Here is a 15,160-nt window from a genome sequence, read left to right on the forward strand (position 1 = left end):
ATTTTAGAACCTTTGATTTGCTATTTACTTGAATCTCATTAATTTTAAGCTTCTGGACATTTTCTGGATATTTCACCACTCTTCTTGGTAGAATTGACAGACCAAGAAAGCCATATCTGCTTCAAAATTAACATTTTCATTGAGCTATCTGGCCATGACAGTATGTTTGGAGAGTGAAAAAAATGTCTCAAATGATACACATAAATAATTAAAACCTCCAAATTAAAGAATAACTACATAAACTGTATAAAATGGGCTTTTTGTTGTCTTCACGTTTTAGTGCAAATGGTGGCGCTTTAATGCAAACTTGTTTAATCCTCCAATATTTGTCTTAAAACAGCCTTAATGCTGTCCTCCTTCAGTTTAATTTTCCTATTGGTTACAACGGCATGGCTTGGTTGATATCTACATTACACCCCCGTTCAGATATAAAATTATATACCTCAATAAGATTCTCCAATAACACAGAAAAAGTCACTACAATTATCACTAGTTGTTGTTTTGAAAAAAGTTCCTAGCAGGTCTGAAAAGTCACCAAATAAAGCAACAAAGTCGCTAAGCCAGCAACAGTCCTGATCACAACCCCGCCTCTCTTTGCCACATTAGGCCACGCCCCTCAGTGTCTCTTGGCTAAATATTATCGGGGGTTGAGTTATGCTTTCACATGGACATTAGTTCCACTTTAACAACAATCTTACACATCAATGTACAATTCTGACTGAAGCTATAAATTCCTGCCATACTTACCTACTAGCAGTGTGCTGTAGGCAACTGGAGCCCCATATTGTCTCTCCAGGAACTTGCTAAGGAAGCTAGCTAGGCCTGCTATCACTGAGGAAAAGCAGCACTGGGCCAGGACCAGCAAGAGGAAGAGAGGATTCGACATCAGGTGGAAGAACATTCTAGGAAACACTGGCCAGAACAAATACAGGAACACTGATCAGTAAAATGCAGCGTGGACAGTCAGTATATGTGTCTAATATCTAATTAAGATGTGCTCACATTTAAGGAACTCAAGCAAAGACCTATCCTTCTCCCGTAAGTTATCGTCTGAGTCAGTCTCAGTCTCCGACATCTATAAAAGAGCAAACGGAGACGTTATGTCGGCTTTCCTTTCCCAAGGAAAGGTTATGATTATATGACCATGTTCTAATCAGTAGGTGCTTCAGATGATCCTGTCTGAAACATCAGGAAAAGTTAAAAAGCTGCTTTGTTTGGAGATATTGTCTTGCAGTATGCTGACAACAGCTACGGGACAAAATTGCCCCAAAATTGCCTTATGTTTTCCTCAATAAGTTTTGGAAATTTTAAGTTTAATTTTGGTCAGTAACAATCACTCTAGATAGCTGTGATGAAGAAAAAAAATATGGAGCACTTCATACCCACTCATCAGTATAGTGGAGGATTAGTGATGCTGTGGGTCTCTTAAAGAAGGCCATTGGTACATAATTGGGTGAAATGATATAATAAAACCTTTTAGATAAAAATGTGCGGCAAAATGTAGTAAAGTGAAAATGGCTCATGACCTTTCAGTAGAATAGTGAACCAACCCATCATTTTTCCTTGTAGGTATGTATTTTTCTCTGTATGTCAGATTTTCTTCATTTATTCTCTTCAATAATTGTAATAATAATATAGTTTTGGAGTAGAATCAACTTGTAATGTCAACATACGTCCAGCAGAGGTCAGTAAAAGAACACAAAAGAACTTTGACAATTTTCTAAAAAATATTTTTTCCACAGCTTCAAACTGTAAAATCATCACTTATATCCTTTCATTTTTAACAGAAAGATGCTTGTAAACTTTTGGCCAAATCTATATCCATCACAGTAGTACTGTATGCACAACCTGTCTTGTCATAGTCACACTTACATTTACTTCAGAGCTCATTTGACGGGGGAAGAAAAAGTAAGGAATGGAGGAGAGGGTCAGGAAGCCGGTGATGATAAGCAGACCCATCCACCAAGCCCCCACCCAGCCGGGGTCGACGGGGCTCAACCCCGTAACTACACCTGAAACAAACAGAACCGACCTCTGAGTCGCTACGAAATGCAATGAAGCCTTGATGAACACCGAGCCTGAATCTACATGAACCGCAGGATGTGTTTAAAAGACTTTGTCGTTACCAGAGCCACTTCTGTTCACGTCCACGTAGAACCGAAGCATGACGGAGCCCAGCAGGTAGCCGAGGGACGGTCCAAACACAGACACGGCAAACAGGATGGCTGTGAACGAGGGGGCAGAGTTCAGAGAAAATACATTCCTCACAGGAAAGACTTTCATGCAACAAATCAGATTAAAGAAAAAAACATATCCTCTACAGGGCGTAGTAAGGAAAATATGTGGAAAAAACAAAGTAGTGAATTATTGAGAAGTGGAAGATACATTTTTACATGGTTTTCAAAATTGGATGTCTTAAGTCTGTTGAATGGATATCTACGTGGGCAATATGGACTTAAAAATTAACTGATAATAAAGGTGATGATACAAACCATTTATTACTTCTTTTTTATAGAACCCGTATGGCTACAACTGTGTGTCAGCAATTATAGTCCCACAAACACAAAGACTGCTCTTGAAAAACATTCCTTCTTTAAAGGACACCTGCCACATAAAGACGTGCAATTTATTTAATCAAACTGCAGATTGTATCCGCATTTAATCATATTTTCAAATTTGTTGATATCTATTAATGGTTTCATTGAACAAATAGTGGAGAACAGTAGTAAAACTATTGGTCTCAACAATACTGACAGTTTTGGGGGGAGTTAAATGTCACTAACAGGAATTTATTATGACAACAACAAATGAAATTGATCATAGTTGGAAATTTGTCACAATAAATGTTAATGTGATAAATGCCCAACACTAAATGGATACCTATAAATAAAATAACAAAAAAAGACAAGATAAGAACAAGAACACTGAAAATACAGCCAAAGCTAGAATGACATTATCTAAATTAAAGTATAGAGAGTGTTAAAGTTCAGACCTCTGAATGAAAAAGTGAAGAACTGTTTCAGTCTCTAGATGTGCAAAGCTAGTAAAGACATACGCTGAAAAGACTTGAAGCTGTAAATGCAGAGAAACATGGTTACATAAATTAACTCAAATTATTTAGCTCGTAATTTTTAAGAATAAATGACATATCAGTTTTCTTCCACTTCACAATTATGCACTAGCAAGTGTTGGCTTGTGGTTGTAACATCAGAAAATAGGAGGAAGTTGAAGGAGAATACTTTTACAGAGCGCTGTATCAACAACATGACCCTTGAACTCATCTCCATTTTCTCCTGTATCTCTGAACTGCAGGTTATTCACCTATGTAGAGAGGGGAGTTTTTACTTCCTGCAAAATCGTCAATGTAGGAAATGCCAAAGGGCTGGATGGGCACAGAGCCCACGCCGAACAGCAGCTGAGCGATGGCCATAAGTATCCACACCAGCGTGGTGTCAGCTAGGCGCCTGGTATCTTCACGACCACATGACTCCGGGCTGGTGGTGGTGTTGTGTGGGATGCACAGGTCGTGGAACTCTGAATTGCAGTAGGCAGACACACATAGTCAAACATCAGAAGAAAGATGTACAAAAAAAATAAAATACAAGTAGTGATGTTTGATGAAGGGAAACTGCACATTTTTAATTCCCTGAAGCCTCTCTGGCCCTCTGCTGAATCCAACATAATTAGTATGAGGTAAAATGAAAAATCAGAAGGAGGCTTCTGTTACTGCTAATGAAATACCCTGAGGGTGACTCTAATCTTCGTAGCTTTTAGCATAGAGATTATGAATGTTCCTTCAGTTTGTTAAAGTTCAACTTAAGAGGGTTAGTGGACCTTGTAGACTCTTGGTGAGTCCACTTAAGAAGCTGTTGGTGTTGTAGGCAAACCCAAAGTTGCTTTGACATGTTCATACACTCGTGAGCTCCCTGGTCTGGACCCACTCGACACCGACAGACGTCATGCGGCTTTGTGTTTGTTTACGCGTGCAGCTGGTTCTTACTCTGCAAAGCCGAGTCGTGTGTGTAGGGCTGCGACAGAAAGTGAGGTAAGGTGAGGAGCATGGCGCTGACGGCCATCAGCAGTCCGCCGACGCCAATGACGCGAGGACGGTGAACCCGGCTGCCGAAGTAGCTCACAAACACAATCAGGATGCAGTTGCTGACCTTTGAACCACAACCAGAGAAGCAAACCAGTCAGATCTATAACCCACACAAGACAGAAAATGCAGATGTGATGGATGACGTCTCTCTTCAAGTACACATAATCATTTGATCCATTATTTCAACAAAAACATTATTAAGGTGGCTTTGCATAACCAAAGCGTGAACTGAGATGGAATGTTCCGGCCTCGTTTGGTCTGGTTTCATAACACAATGCTGAAAGCAAACACTCAGATAACGTCAACATGGCAACATGGTTTGTAACTCCTGACCGCAGGTCATTTATCGAAGACAAATTAAAAGCATATTTGAGGGATTCGTAGGGAGAACATGCAGACTCTCTCATTACTCTTGACATGCGTGTCTCTCAAATACAATATCGCCATCTGAAATGTCAGGGAATGTGACTTTGTGTTGCTTGCTTGCACCTCAGTTCCTCTTTTGTCGTCAGTATCCCTGAAAGATCACACTGTCTCAGTCCTACAACTCATGAGGAGATGTTGCTTTTGGCTCCTACCTCATGGAGAGAGGAAATGGTTCCAGAGGAGAAGCTGTTGAGGCCGTAGCGCCTCTCGATAGTGGAGATGGTGCTCCTGAAGTAGGCGCTGTAGAGCAGCTGTGAGAGCTGCAGGAAGCCGTGACACAGGACGAACAGCTAGGACAGACAGAGAGACAGATAGACAGGATGTTGCTACAGTCTCTATATTGTGGTTAAAAAAATAGTAATGCTGTCATAGTCAGAGAGGGAGGAAGAGAAGACCTCTGTCTGTCTGGAACATGGAGTTATCAAAAATAGCTTAGTGCACGCAGAAGTTCAGTGACTACAAAGTGTTTGAGGTTCTGCTGCTTCAAAGGAGGCTCAAATAATCAGCCTTCCTCCGTTCACGGTTTCTATGAAGTGTTTTTGCTGATGTAGGTAAATATAGGTGCGGATGTCATTCCTGGTCCAATGTTCCCTAAGGACTTTGCTCCTGAAATCATGTTTGATTTTCCTTTCATATCAACATTTACAATTTCTCCCAGCAGTGACCCATCCTTATTGCAGGATGGAATGATATCTTGTTTCATCCAAAGAATAATCTTTTTGATAAACTCTCCCCCAGGAAAAATATTGAACCTACAGCTTATATTGTTAATGGTAGGCAGCCAGTTTCCAGTAACAAAGTATATAATAATTTTTAAAATGTAAGGATTAAAAACCTAAACCTAAAAACAACCTTAAACATACTGCAATCTCTGCCCCACACCAGTTACAGCATACTACTGGTTAGCTAGCTATTATGTTTTTTCAAGTGTTGACCTAAAGCAAAAATATATATAGCCTACCCACTAAAATATGCAGTGGTTCTTTGAAGCTTATTGCATTAAATATTTCACAGTTTTATTGTTCTGGTCTTTGTACAATCCATCCATTTTCTATACACCCTTGTCCCTAGTGGGGTTGGGAGGGTTGCTAGTGTCTATCTCCAGCTAACATTCGAGAGGCGGGGTCAGCCTGGACAGGCTGCCAGTCCACCACAGGGCAACACAGAGACAGACAACCATGCATGCACACTCACACCTAGGGAGAATTTAGAGAAACCAATTAACTTGACAGTCATGTTTTTGAACTGTGGGTGGAAGCCAGAGTACCTGGAGAGAACCCACCATGCAGAAAGACCCCAGGCTGGGAATTAAACCCAGAACCTTCTTGCTGCAAGGCAACAGTGCTACCAACTGTGCAGCTAGCTTTTTGTACAATAAGACGTTTAAACCAAGCTTATATTTGCTGCAAACACAGTAAAGCTATCTAGTATAGCTAGCTAGTCTGCAGATTTCTGTACTAGCTTGCCAATTGTAGATTTTAATCAGTGATACTTTAACAGTGATGTCTAGAGTTTGTTTAAAGGTAAACATTTTTTTCACAAAAAGCCAAATTTATCTTTCTTGTAAGTACAAAACTTTAATAAACAAAGGAGGCTCAGCACTGCTGTAAGCTAAGCTACTTACAGTTGCAGCATCAATACGTTCTATGAAGCAGCTGTAATGTAGGATATCTTGTTGCTGCAGACCCAAAAAAATTAAAACTTTTTGCCCTTAAGAAGTTTCAATCCTATTCCAAGGAACAACGCCGCATATACTCACCTACTTGGGTACCTGCTATTTTGAAAGTGGAAAATTTTGTCGCAAGTTATTACACACAGGACCTTCATGGCATTTTACAGTCTTTATTAATCTGACTATAAACTTCGATACTTTGAAAAGCATGTAAATTTATTTATTTATTTTTTTTTACTTTTTCTGTTAATCTCACAGTTTTTATTAAAGCTAAGTCAGGAGAGTCTTCTTTGGGCCAGAGTCAGCTCAAGGCTGACATCCATTTATGTAACTCTTAGCCCAACAGGTAGTTCTGCTGTGGGGATCTGGGGTTCATTTAGTCAGCTATCCTCTCTCATTTCAGCAGATGAATTTGTAAGAAGCCTGGCAAAAACAATAAATAGTTGAGGAGCGGGGCCAAAAAAATAAATAATCATGTTTTCCAAAACATCTAAACCGCACACCTCTTACGGAGCAATAATGAGCTATGTAACGACGTTTTGGACCCGATGTCTGCCAAACCTTCAGCTTTTCGTTACTCTACATAGTCCATGTCTCCGTTTGTTTACATGACTTGTCTCTTGCACTTCTCTCTTCACACCGAGAGCTGTGTAAGGAACCCAGTCGCCCGCTGGTTGGACTCCCAGAGATTTGGAAAAGGAGCCATGGTCTGCTCTGAGGGCTTCACAGAACCTCCGCGTGAACGTCCCAGTGACGCTCAAGATATGTGAGGAGATTTAGAGGAGAATTTGCAATGAAAACAGGGATAAATCTCAGATTTCATCTTTCTTTAGCAAACTGCCAGGTGGACAAGGGGACAATAAACTACGCAGCTCCCTCAGAACAGTTAATTCCCCCATTAAAACTCGTCTTTCTGGTTTGTGAGCACGCACAATACATGCTTGTACAGTGTTGCTAATATTTCATCCTCGTTTCCTATCAAGCGGCCTTCACTTGTCTGAGTGTTTCAACAGGACGTAGTTACTGATTGAGGCAAAGAATGTCTTTTGTTCGAGTTTGAGATCATGACAAAAAGTCTAAATCCAACCTCAAACGCACTTTAGTCTTTGCTGTCTTAATTTTACACATATTCTATGAAAACATCTCTTTTGCCATTGAGAAATTACCTAGTGTTTAATAAAATAAACAAAAAGGTTATTATCCTTAATGTCATAATGTTAGATTGATATGAGATATTATTTACACTTCCTGATGAAGAAACATAAAGCAACAAGTTAAGCAAACAGAGCAAATGATCAGCTTTTCACATAATTTGGCACACACACACACAGACCGGCACTGAACACACGCTGGATGTGCTCCCTTCAGGGAGGATACAAAAGAAGAAAACCAGAATACATCTCAGTAAATTAGGAATATCATCATCAAATGTTTGTTTTTTCCAGTAAATTAATCCAAAAAGGAAACAAACCCTTCATATCTGAAGTGTTTGTTGTCTTTGATGATTATGGGTTGAAGTTAGTAAGAAGATTAGACTGCTAAATCAGACTAATAAAAATGGACAAAATACGGCTATCAGATCCACGGGCTGTTAGCTTCCATGCTACGCCACATTGATACAGTTTTTCATCCAAAAGCAGCCTTGACCAAGTACTCAGTGGAAACATTTCTGTACCGTTTATTGTTCTAATCTAACATTTTGTCATCAAATTTAGCAGAAATAAATTCTAGAAATTGTCTTATTCATTCTGTGTGTGATTAATCTATTTAATAGGGCTGCGACAATTCACAATTATTTTAGTAATTGATTAATCAAATAAAAAATGCCACAGATTAGCTGATTTTTTAAAAACTGCTTAAGCCTTTTGGATATAATATTAGAAACATATAAAAATGTGCAAACAAATAATTAAATTCCTTTCATTAATAAGAAAATAAACATTTTATTGCCTGGAATAGCAACAGCATCACAGTAAATCTGAACCGGGTGGAGCTAAAACTCTACCACCCGAGGAGTTTGGTTAAAACATATTTACAGACAACGATAGTTTAATCTTAATTACAAAATGTATCTATTTTTTGCAGAGTTTTGGCTTAACTAATTTTTTTTCACTAAATTATTTTTTTTTCAGTCCAGCTACTCCAGTTAACAATTAATTGACAATTATTTCAATAATTGATTAATGGCGATAAATCATTTCAGCCCAACTGAACCTTTCGTTTAAAACTGCAGATCAGAAATAATTGAACTTTTTACTAATGTTCTTATTTGTTGAGATGTACTTGTATAAATGCAGCATACTCAATGCATTTTGTCCACAGTTGTCCTTTTGAACTCACTGTCAGGTTGACATTGTCCTTGACTTCAACCTGCTGAGAAGGGAAGAATCGCAGGAAGTTCACAAGACGTTTTCTATCACTTTGATTTAAGAGAGTGAGCTGATGTCACAGATTTATATTTATTGTTGTTGTTGTTTTTTTTTCTCGTAACAAAAACCCTGAGCTACTTCTTTAAAAACTGCAACAAAGACAAAGCAGCATGTGAGGTGAGGATTGCCTCTCTTCTATTGTGAGCAAATGGGTTGGCCGCACAAAGGCCTCCTGAACACAACAAAGCAGCAGTGTCTCAGATTCAAAGGCAACAGTTACAAGCTAAGTTAGCAACGTAGCTCGGCTTCGTATCGGAAGCATCCGTTTTAAACTGGGGAATGTAACATGTTGAGTCAGCGATAGTCATCACAAAATTTGAGACAGATGAAATCTCAAAAGAGATTTCAAAAAATGTCTTTTGAAAAAATCTCTTTTGAGATTTCATCTGATGGCACATTGAAGGTGCATCTGGGTGGAAACTGGTGTCTTTGATTCAACTACGTCAGCCCTCATATCATCACACTGTGTCTGACTGAGCCAATAAGACATGGTAAATAAATAAATATGGTAATAAGAAAGCAACCCAAATGATATACTTGCAAACCCCTGTGGTGTCCTTCACCGTAACTCATCCTAAAGGATGTTCCTGAAAATTCTGCTGCACTTCTGCGTCTTCTACATGTTTAAGAAACGTGTTTCTTCAGAATCTCAGAAAATTTCATCAAGTGTTGAACTGTCTGCTTATTTAGTCGTTTAAAGCCATGTTAGTCATTTGCACGTTGTCAAGTCATGTCCTATGATTTTAACCCATTTTATTGGGGTTTTACAATATCTTTGTTTTTTATTTTTATACATTAAAATCTGATCAATGAGTCTTAATTTGAATTTACCACTATGAGTAGAAACTTTGTGGAATCTCCTTTCACCACAGCTGCCAATACACATGTAGAGACTGAAAGATTTAACCCTTCTTTGATAATTAACTCAAGCTCAGTCAGGTTTGTTGTAGTAACTCTGAAGAAAACCAGTCCGAGGCATGATACCTCCACCACCATGTTTCACAGCAGAGGGCTTTAACTTCTCCCAATGCGTAGTGTTTTGTAGGGGAGCACCTGTAAATCTGCTGCCCTGGAACCAATTTATCATCTCTGAGTTTCTTAATGTTGAGAGATTGTCAATCGGTCAATGGATATATGTGAAGCTGACTTTATTCACTAACCTTAGCTACCTCTACAAAGGCCTGAAGGTATTTTATTCTTTTTGTTTTCACTTCCACATATGTGCAGTTAACAACGGTCACCCCACTGTTACCAACTTGGCAACTTTGTTGGTACATTTGTCGAGTTCTCAGACAAAAAAAGATTAACATCGACCAAAATTAGAATCAGCAGGTCAGACTTTTTAAAGATTGGAGATTGGCCAGAAAACATCAATTGGTGTTTTGCAAATAAATTGTGCAAAAATTTAATTCTGATCTCATGCAAGCAGAGTCCCTTCAGGTTTGCTGTGTGTGCTGTGTACTACCAACAGGACTTCTAACGCCGTTCTTTCAATTTCTCGTCACTCTTCCATTAAAGATTTGTGGTTGGTTTTTCTGCCATCAGATTCTCCTATATGAGCTGTGGAAATAGACTGAAGCCTGTACTTGCAGTTTGACAAAATGTAAACAAGGCACTGAAGTTGAGCGGGACATCAACTCAAAACGTCTCGGTTAAACTGTTGCATTTCCACAGTGTTAACAGTTCGTACAATGAACCACTGCATTCTGCTTTTATTTACATTTACACAAGTGCATTGATTTCTTTGGAAACACTTTTTACAGGTTGCCAAGTGTGAGATATGTGCTGATGAGGTCACCAATAATGCTATGATTTACATGAACGCAAAAGTTTCTACGCTTCAGAACAATTGTGTCACATCTGACTGAACTTTCCTCTTGGATGTGGAGTTTGCCAGAAGGGGGGCGGGGGGGGGGAACACACGTAAGAAGGCTTACAAGATGGCATATGTTGCTCAAGAGCAGGAGAGGAGTTGTCCAGATGGAAATTTTTAAAGAATAGCCTCCAGCTTCAGGGGTTAAAGGCTCCGACTTGAGTGTGGACAAGGTGTAGCCAGCAGAAATAGTTCAAAGCAGAGAAGAGTACATAAACAAACCAGGTGCTCTCATGAACCTGAGCAAGTAGAAAGTAAAGGCTTTTACAGTTCTGCTTGAACATGTGCCAAGAGAAAGATGAATGGATACGAGTAGTTTGTGTCACCTTTGTTGTCCAGTTGTACAGTATTTGCATTCAAGCGGAGGAAAACTACCAACGTCTTGTTTGCTGCAGTAGGAGTTCTGTCTTTCATGCGGCTTGTGCCATCTCATCACTTAAATAAGAACAGATTGACAAATCGCCTGCAGTTTAGTCGGTTTGTTTTGAACTACTCCCATTATCTAAATATACCTTGGAAGGGGCTTGGAAGGGGATTCATGCTGACTACATAAAAGCAAAAGTTCATAAGGAACACCCAATGTGACTGACAAGATCATGACCCTATGCTGACCCTCGCTGTTTCACTGACTTCCCATCCACCCACATGTATACATCACTGCTTCAACAGAGGGTTCCTTCGAGCACAGAACCTGATACGGCAGGAGGGATAACCAAACATAAAAAACTGTCGGATGTAGTCAGATTTCAGTTTTAAATGGTCTCTTCTTCTTTTGGCGATAGAAGCGTTTCTACTGTCTGAAATAGCCCCAAGTCAAAGGTGTTGCTTGGAGACAAGTCACTTCTTTATCATGTTTTGAAAGTAACAAGTGCAAAACAAACCTTTCCATCATTACCCAGAGTCCTGGAACGCAGAGTTTCTCATCCATTGTTGCAATACAATGACTCAAAAAAAAAAAAAGAAATCTCCTTTTGGCACGTAGTGGATATAGATACATTTCTCCCTCCGGTTAGTTCTCAAAGGCTGTAGTAAAACAAACGGAGGCGCATAAAGTTCCCCAAAAATGGATGCGGATGCCCCTGTTGAACACAGAAACATCTTTGTCTTGACTGGGGAGATTCAGTTCTTATTGGAAGAAGATAAGACAAAGCTGTCAACACTTCCCTTTGGTTAAAGCCATTAGAAGATGACTGAAATTCCACAGACACAAAAACTACTTATCCTGGTTATGTATAGCTGGATCTTATGGAGGCCCATTTCTGCCACTTTGACGGACATAAAGAAAAATCTTGTCTCGTATTTAGAACCTCTTTCTTTTTTTTTTTTTTTACGACCACGACTATTAATTACTAGGTACAAAAATCATAATTATGAGCTGTATCCACAATTATCAAGATCACTAATTCTTTAGTGACTTTGGGCTTTTTTTTGATCTGGAAAGAAGAACCTGCTCACTAACTGTTGAGCTTCAGGCAGTGGTCTTATAAGGAAATTTCCTGTTTGAGAGATAGCAACATGATGTTTTCAAGCATTTTGATACAGTCATTCTGATGTGAGATAACTAGCATAAGTAAACATCTCCACATTCATGGAGAATGTGCATGATACTGATTCCCGAGTCTATATCGGTCTGCATCTAAGAGTTGGCATTTAGTCCGCCTGGTAAATGGTGAGTTGTTCTCATGCAGATTATCGCTGACTGTTGTAATATTACATGATCAAGCCTTTTCTAACATTCCACTCTTCAGAATAAGTCATGAAAGTACGTATGATTTGTGCTGATATATCACGTCAATATTGACATTGGGGATTACTCAAAGATAGGATATTGGTATCGTATCAGTACACCCCTTCACCCTGTAGCTGATCGTTGGCTGTATTTTTTGTTCCACTGGGATGGTAGTTTTCCATTATATTTCATATTTCTGGTTTTGACTTTCTTTTAAAGCTACGTTTACTTAAGCAGCCAATCATTTACGGCACTTGTTTTTATGTTCCCCACTCACCAATAAACTTTTTTTGACACCAGTTTTTCACACAATGAACCTCACATATCAAACTCTGCACTGCTATTGCTTGAACAATGGATCTGGTCAACCGATCTCTCAATGCAATTGATCAAATTTTCTCGACGAGAAGACCGGGCACAGGAGAGCCCTCTTGTCCTGTGGGGACACACCCGGCAGGATTCACCCTGGATTTATTCATGATAACAGGATTTCTGCTGTTTGGCGCTTGTGGATTCCTGGCTTATCGACAAATTTGTGACGGACTTGGCCGAACTAGTGAATACTCAGACTGTTGGTGTGGACAGAGACGCAAGTTGGATGCGAGTCTTGCTGAGACTCGCAGCCCAGCTGAGGACTCAAAAACTCACTAGCGGGATGGAATTGATCTTGGAGAAGTTGCTAGTTTCAGTTCAGTGGAACGACTAAACTAATTTGGATAACTGAGAACTGAGATGTATCGGAGAGACTTTAGGGGAGATTGAAATTTATAATCTACCCGATCGAAGACATTCTGTATCTGAATTGACTTTCCCCGTGTTGCCTAGAAAGGGCTGCATATTTCCAATCTCCTTGAAGATATGTACACATAATGCTCCTTCCCACCTCACCCCCTCCTGTTATCCATGCAGCTGTGTAGCTGAGTGCTCCCAAGGCCATGCCTTGATAACAACATCTTATTGGACTTCTGCCGGGAGGCTGAGCAACGTGGTTTCACGACCCTGTGATGTCACCACCTTCATTCATGTCTTTGTTTGCCCTTTGTTTTGTCTGAATGTTGCCATTTGCCCTAATGTGTCCTTTCCTCTTTTTTATTTTATTTTGTTAGAAACAGTGGAGTACTCACTTTTAACCCAGAAAAGGAATTAGAACAAACTTGGAGTCCAGAGACTCTAGTTTATTAGTCACTCTTTAGCTTATTTTTTAGAAGCTGTAAAGTACTCACTATTTAGATGCAGAGAGACTCCTATTATTACAACCCAGAAAAAGAATTAGAACGAACTTAGAGTCCAGAAAAATTCTTCCAGAACAGGAACATTTAGTTTTTATTATTACTTAGAAACTGTGGAGTAAATTTAGAGCACACTTAGAAAGTCCAGAGATTACTTACTTATGCTTATCTAGCATCCCAGAAGTCCAGAGGATAATTACTTACTTATACTTATTTAGCAACCCAGAAGAAGGATTAGAACTTGAAATCCATTAAAACTACCTTAGCAACTACTTTTTAGACTCCTATTTTTCCAAACCAGAAAAGGAATTAGACCAGAGGATACTTACTTATACTTATCTACCAACCCTGAATAGGAGTATCTAGTTTATTTACCTTGGATCAACATTATTAGCTTCTCATCTTTTGCTCTTCCCTTTGGTTTATTTTGTTTGTATTTTTTTTTAATTCTTGTAAAGCACTTGGTATTTCCTTGTTGCTGAAAATGTGCTATATAAATAAAATTACCTTTATCTTTTTACCTTTACTTTTAGAGGTCACTGGGCGAGGTGGTTGCCAGGCCATCGGGAAGAAATATTAATCTGTTTCAAGATACTGGACCCTAATTACTTTGAGCACAAATGTAATTTACTATCATAACATATCATAAATATGAGATAATCATATTTTCGAGATATGGAAGTCAGAATTATGGCCAATGCAAGTTTTAATAAGGAGGTCAGAATTATGATTTCGCTCGCTCATTGTTATTTTTTTTTTAATCCCAGTGGAGTAAATGTAGCTTTTTAAAAAGTAACATTTATTTTAAAACCCAGGTCTTTATGACAGAAAAATTCAGAATATAAACTGGATTTAAATAACTTTATATCAGATCATTGTGGAGGAAATAACACAACATTGCACTTGTTAAAGAGTGTCAGAGAGACTCTCAGGTCGGTCCAAGAAGGTTTATGAAGGGAAATGTGAGCCGACATGTGTAGTTAGACTTTGACTCTATTGAGTTGAGCAATTCTCAAACGAAATAAAAATGTTCAACAATTATATAAACAACGAGCGTGAGAGTGAGGCGGGTTAAAACACCACTTTTTAACGGCAGCATCGACCCTTACCTTTATACTGCACCATGCCGTCCTGTTGGATTTTCTGGTGTTTGTGGGGTAATTTATCTCCATTGTGTCCCCGCGACGTCAGAGTAGGAAGCAGAGATGCGTGTCCCTCGCTGCTGGCTGACTTCTACCTCCACCGGTGAGCTGGGAGGCTTTTTAAAGGCTGCTGCTGATATAACTGGACTCACGCCGAAGCTCCACACCAATTTTTTTTTGTTTTTTTCCCCCACCCCAACAGAGTGATGATAAGGAACAGACCGTCTCCCTTAGCTTAGTCACGCGCACTCACCTGGGTAAACTTGAGGTGCCTGAAGGTGTTTTTATCAAACAATCACCGGTGAATAACGGTTGTTATTTGAACGAAAACAGTGAAAACCACGAGCGCTTTTTAATTTAAAGCGAGGTTTAGTCCTCTGAGTGAACCCTGCTTTGGTCCCCCTCTCCCAGGCAGCTAAAACGAGCTTAATGCTTCATTAATTGCGGTATGCGGCTCCCTTGGCTGTTTCGGTCTGGAGCTAATGAGAACAAACAATTCAAAGAGAAGCTCATAAACACTTACGAACATAGGCGCAATTCCCGGGGGGCTCGGGGGGTCAA

General features: G+C 39.4%; 1 protein-coding gene across 1 annotated transcript in view; it reads right to left on the bottom strand.

The window, feature by feature from the left end:
* LOC106961407 (solute carrier organic anion transporter family member 2A1-like) overlaps positions 1–15,089 on the bottom strand; it is an 18,682-nt gene extending 3,593 nt beyond the window's left edge. The window contains exons 1-8 of the mRNA XM_015055128.1: positions 14,567–15,089; positions 4,678–4,815; positions 4,001–4,163; positions 3,322–3,534; positions 2,127–2,225; positions 1,873–2,012; positions 1,003–1,075; positions 748–912 (exon numbers count right to left, since the gene is read on the bottom strand). Of these exons, the coding sequence (XP_014910614.1) occupies positions 748–912; positions 1,003–1,075; positions 1,873–2,012; positions 2,127–2,225; positions 3,322–3,534; positions 4,001–4,163; positions 4,678–4,815; positions 14,567–14,629 (1,054 nt within the window). The 5' untranslated portion in view covers positions 14,630–15,089. The remainder of the gene's footprint in view (positions 1–747; positions 913–1,002; positions 1,076–1,872; positions 2,013–2,126; positions 2,226–3,321; positions 3,535–4,000; positions 4,164–4,677; positions 4,816–14,566) is intronic.
* Between the last annotated feature and the right edge of the window lie 71 nt (positions 15,090–15,160).

The sequence above is a fragment of the Poecilia latipinna genome, unplaced genomic scaffold (genome assembly GCF_001443285.1).
Source record: "Poecilia latipinna isolate Pla-1442-1.1 unplaced genomic scaffold, P_latipinna-1.0 Scaffold1297, whole genome shotgun sequence".
Taxonomy (NCBI): domain Eukaryota; kingdom Metazoa; phylum Chordata; class Actinopteri; order Cyprinodontiformes; family Poeciliidae; genus Poecilia; species Poecilia latipinna.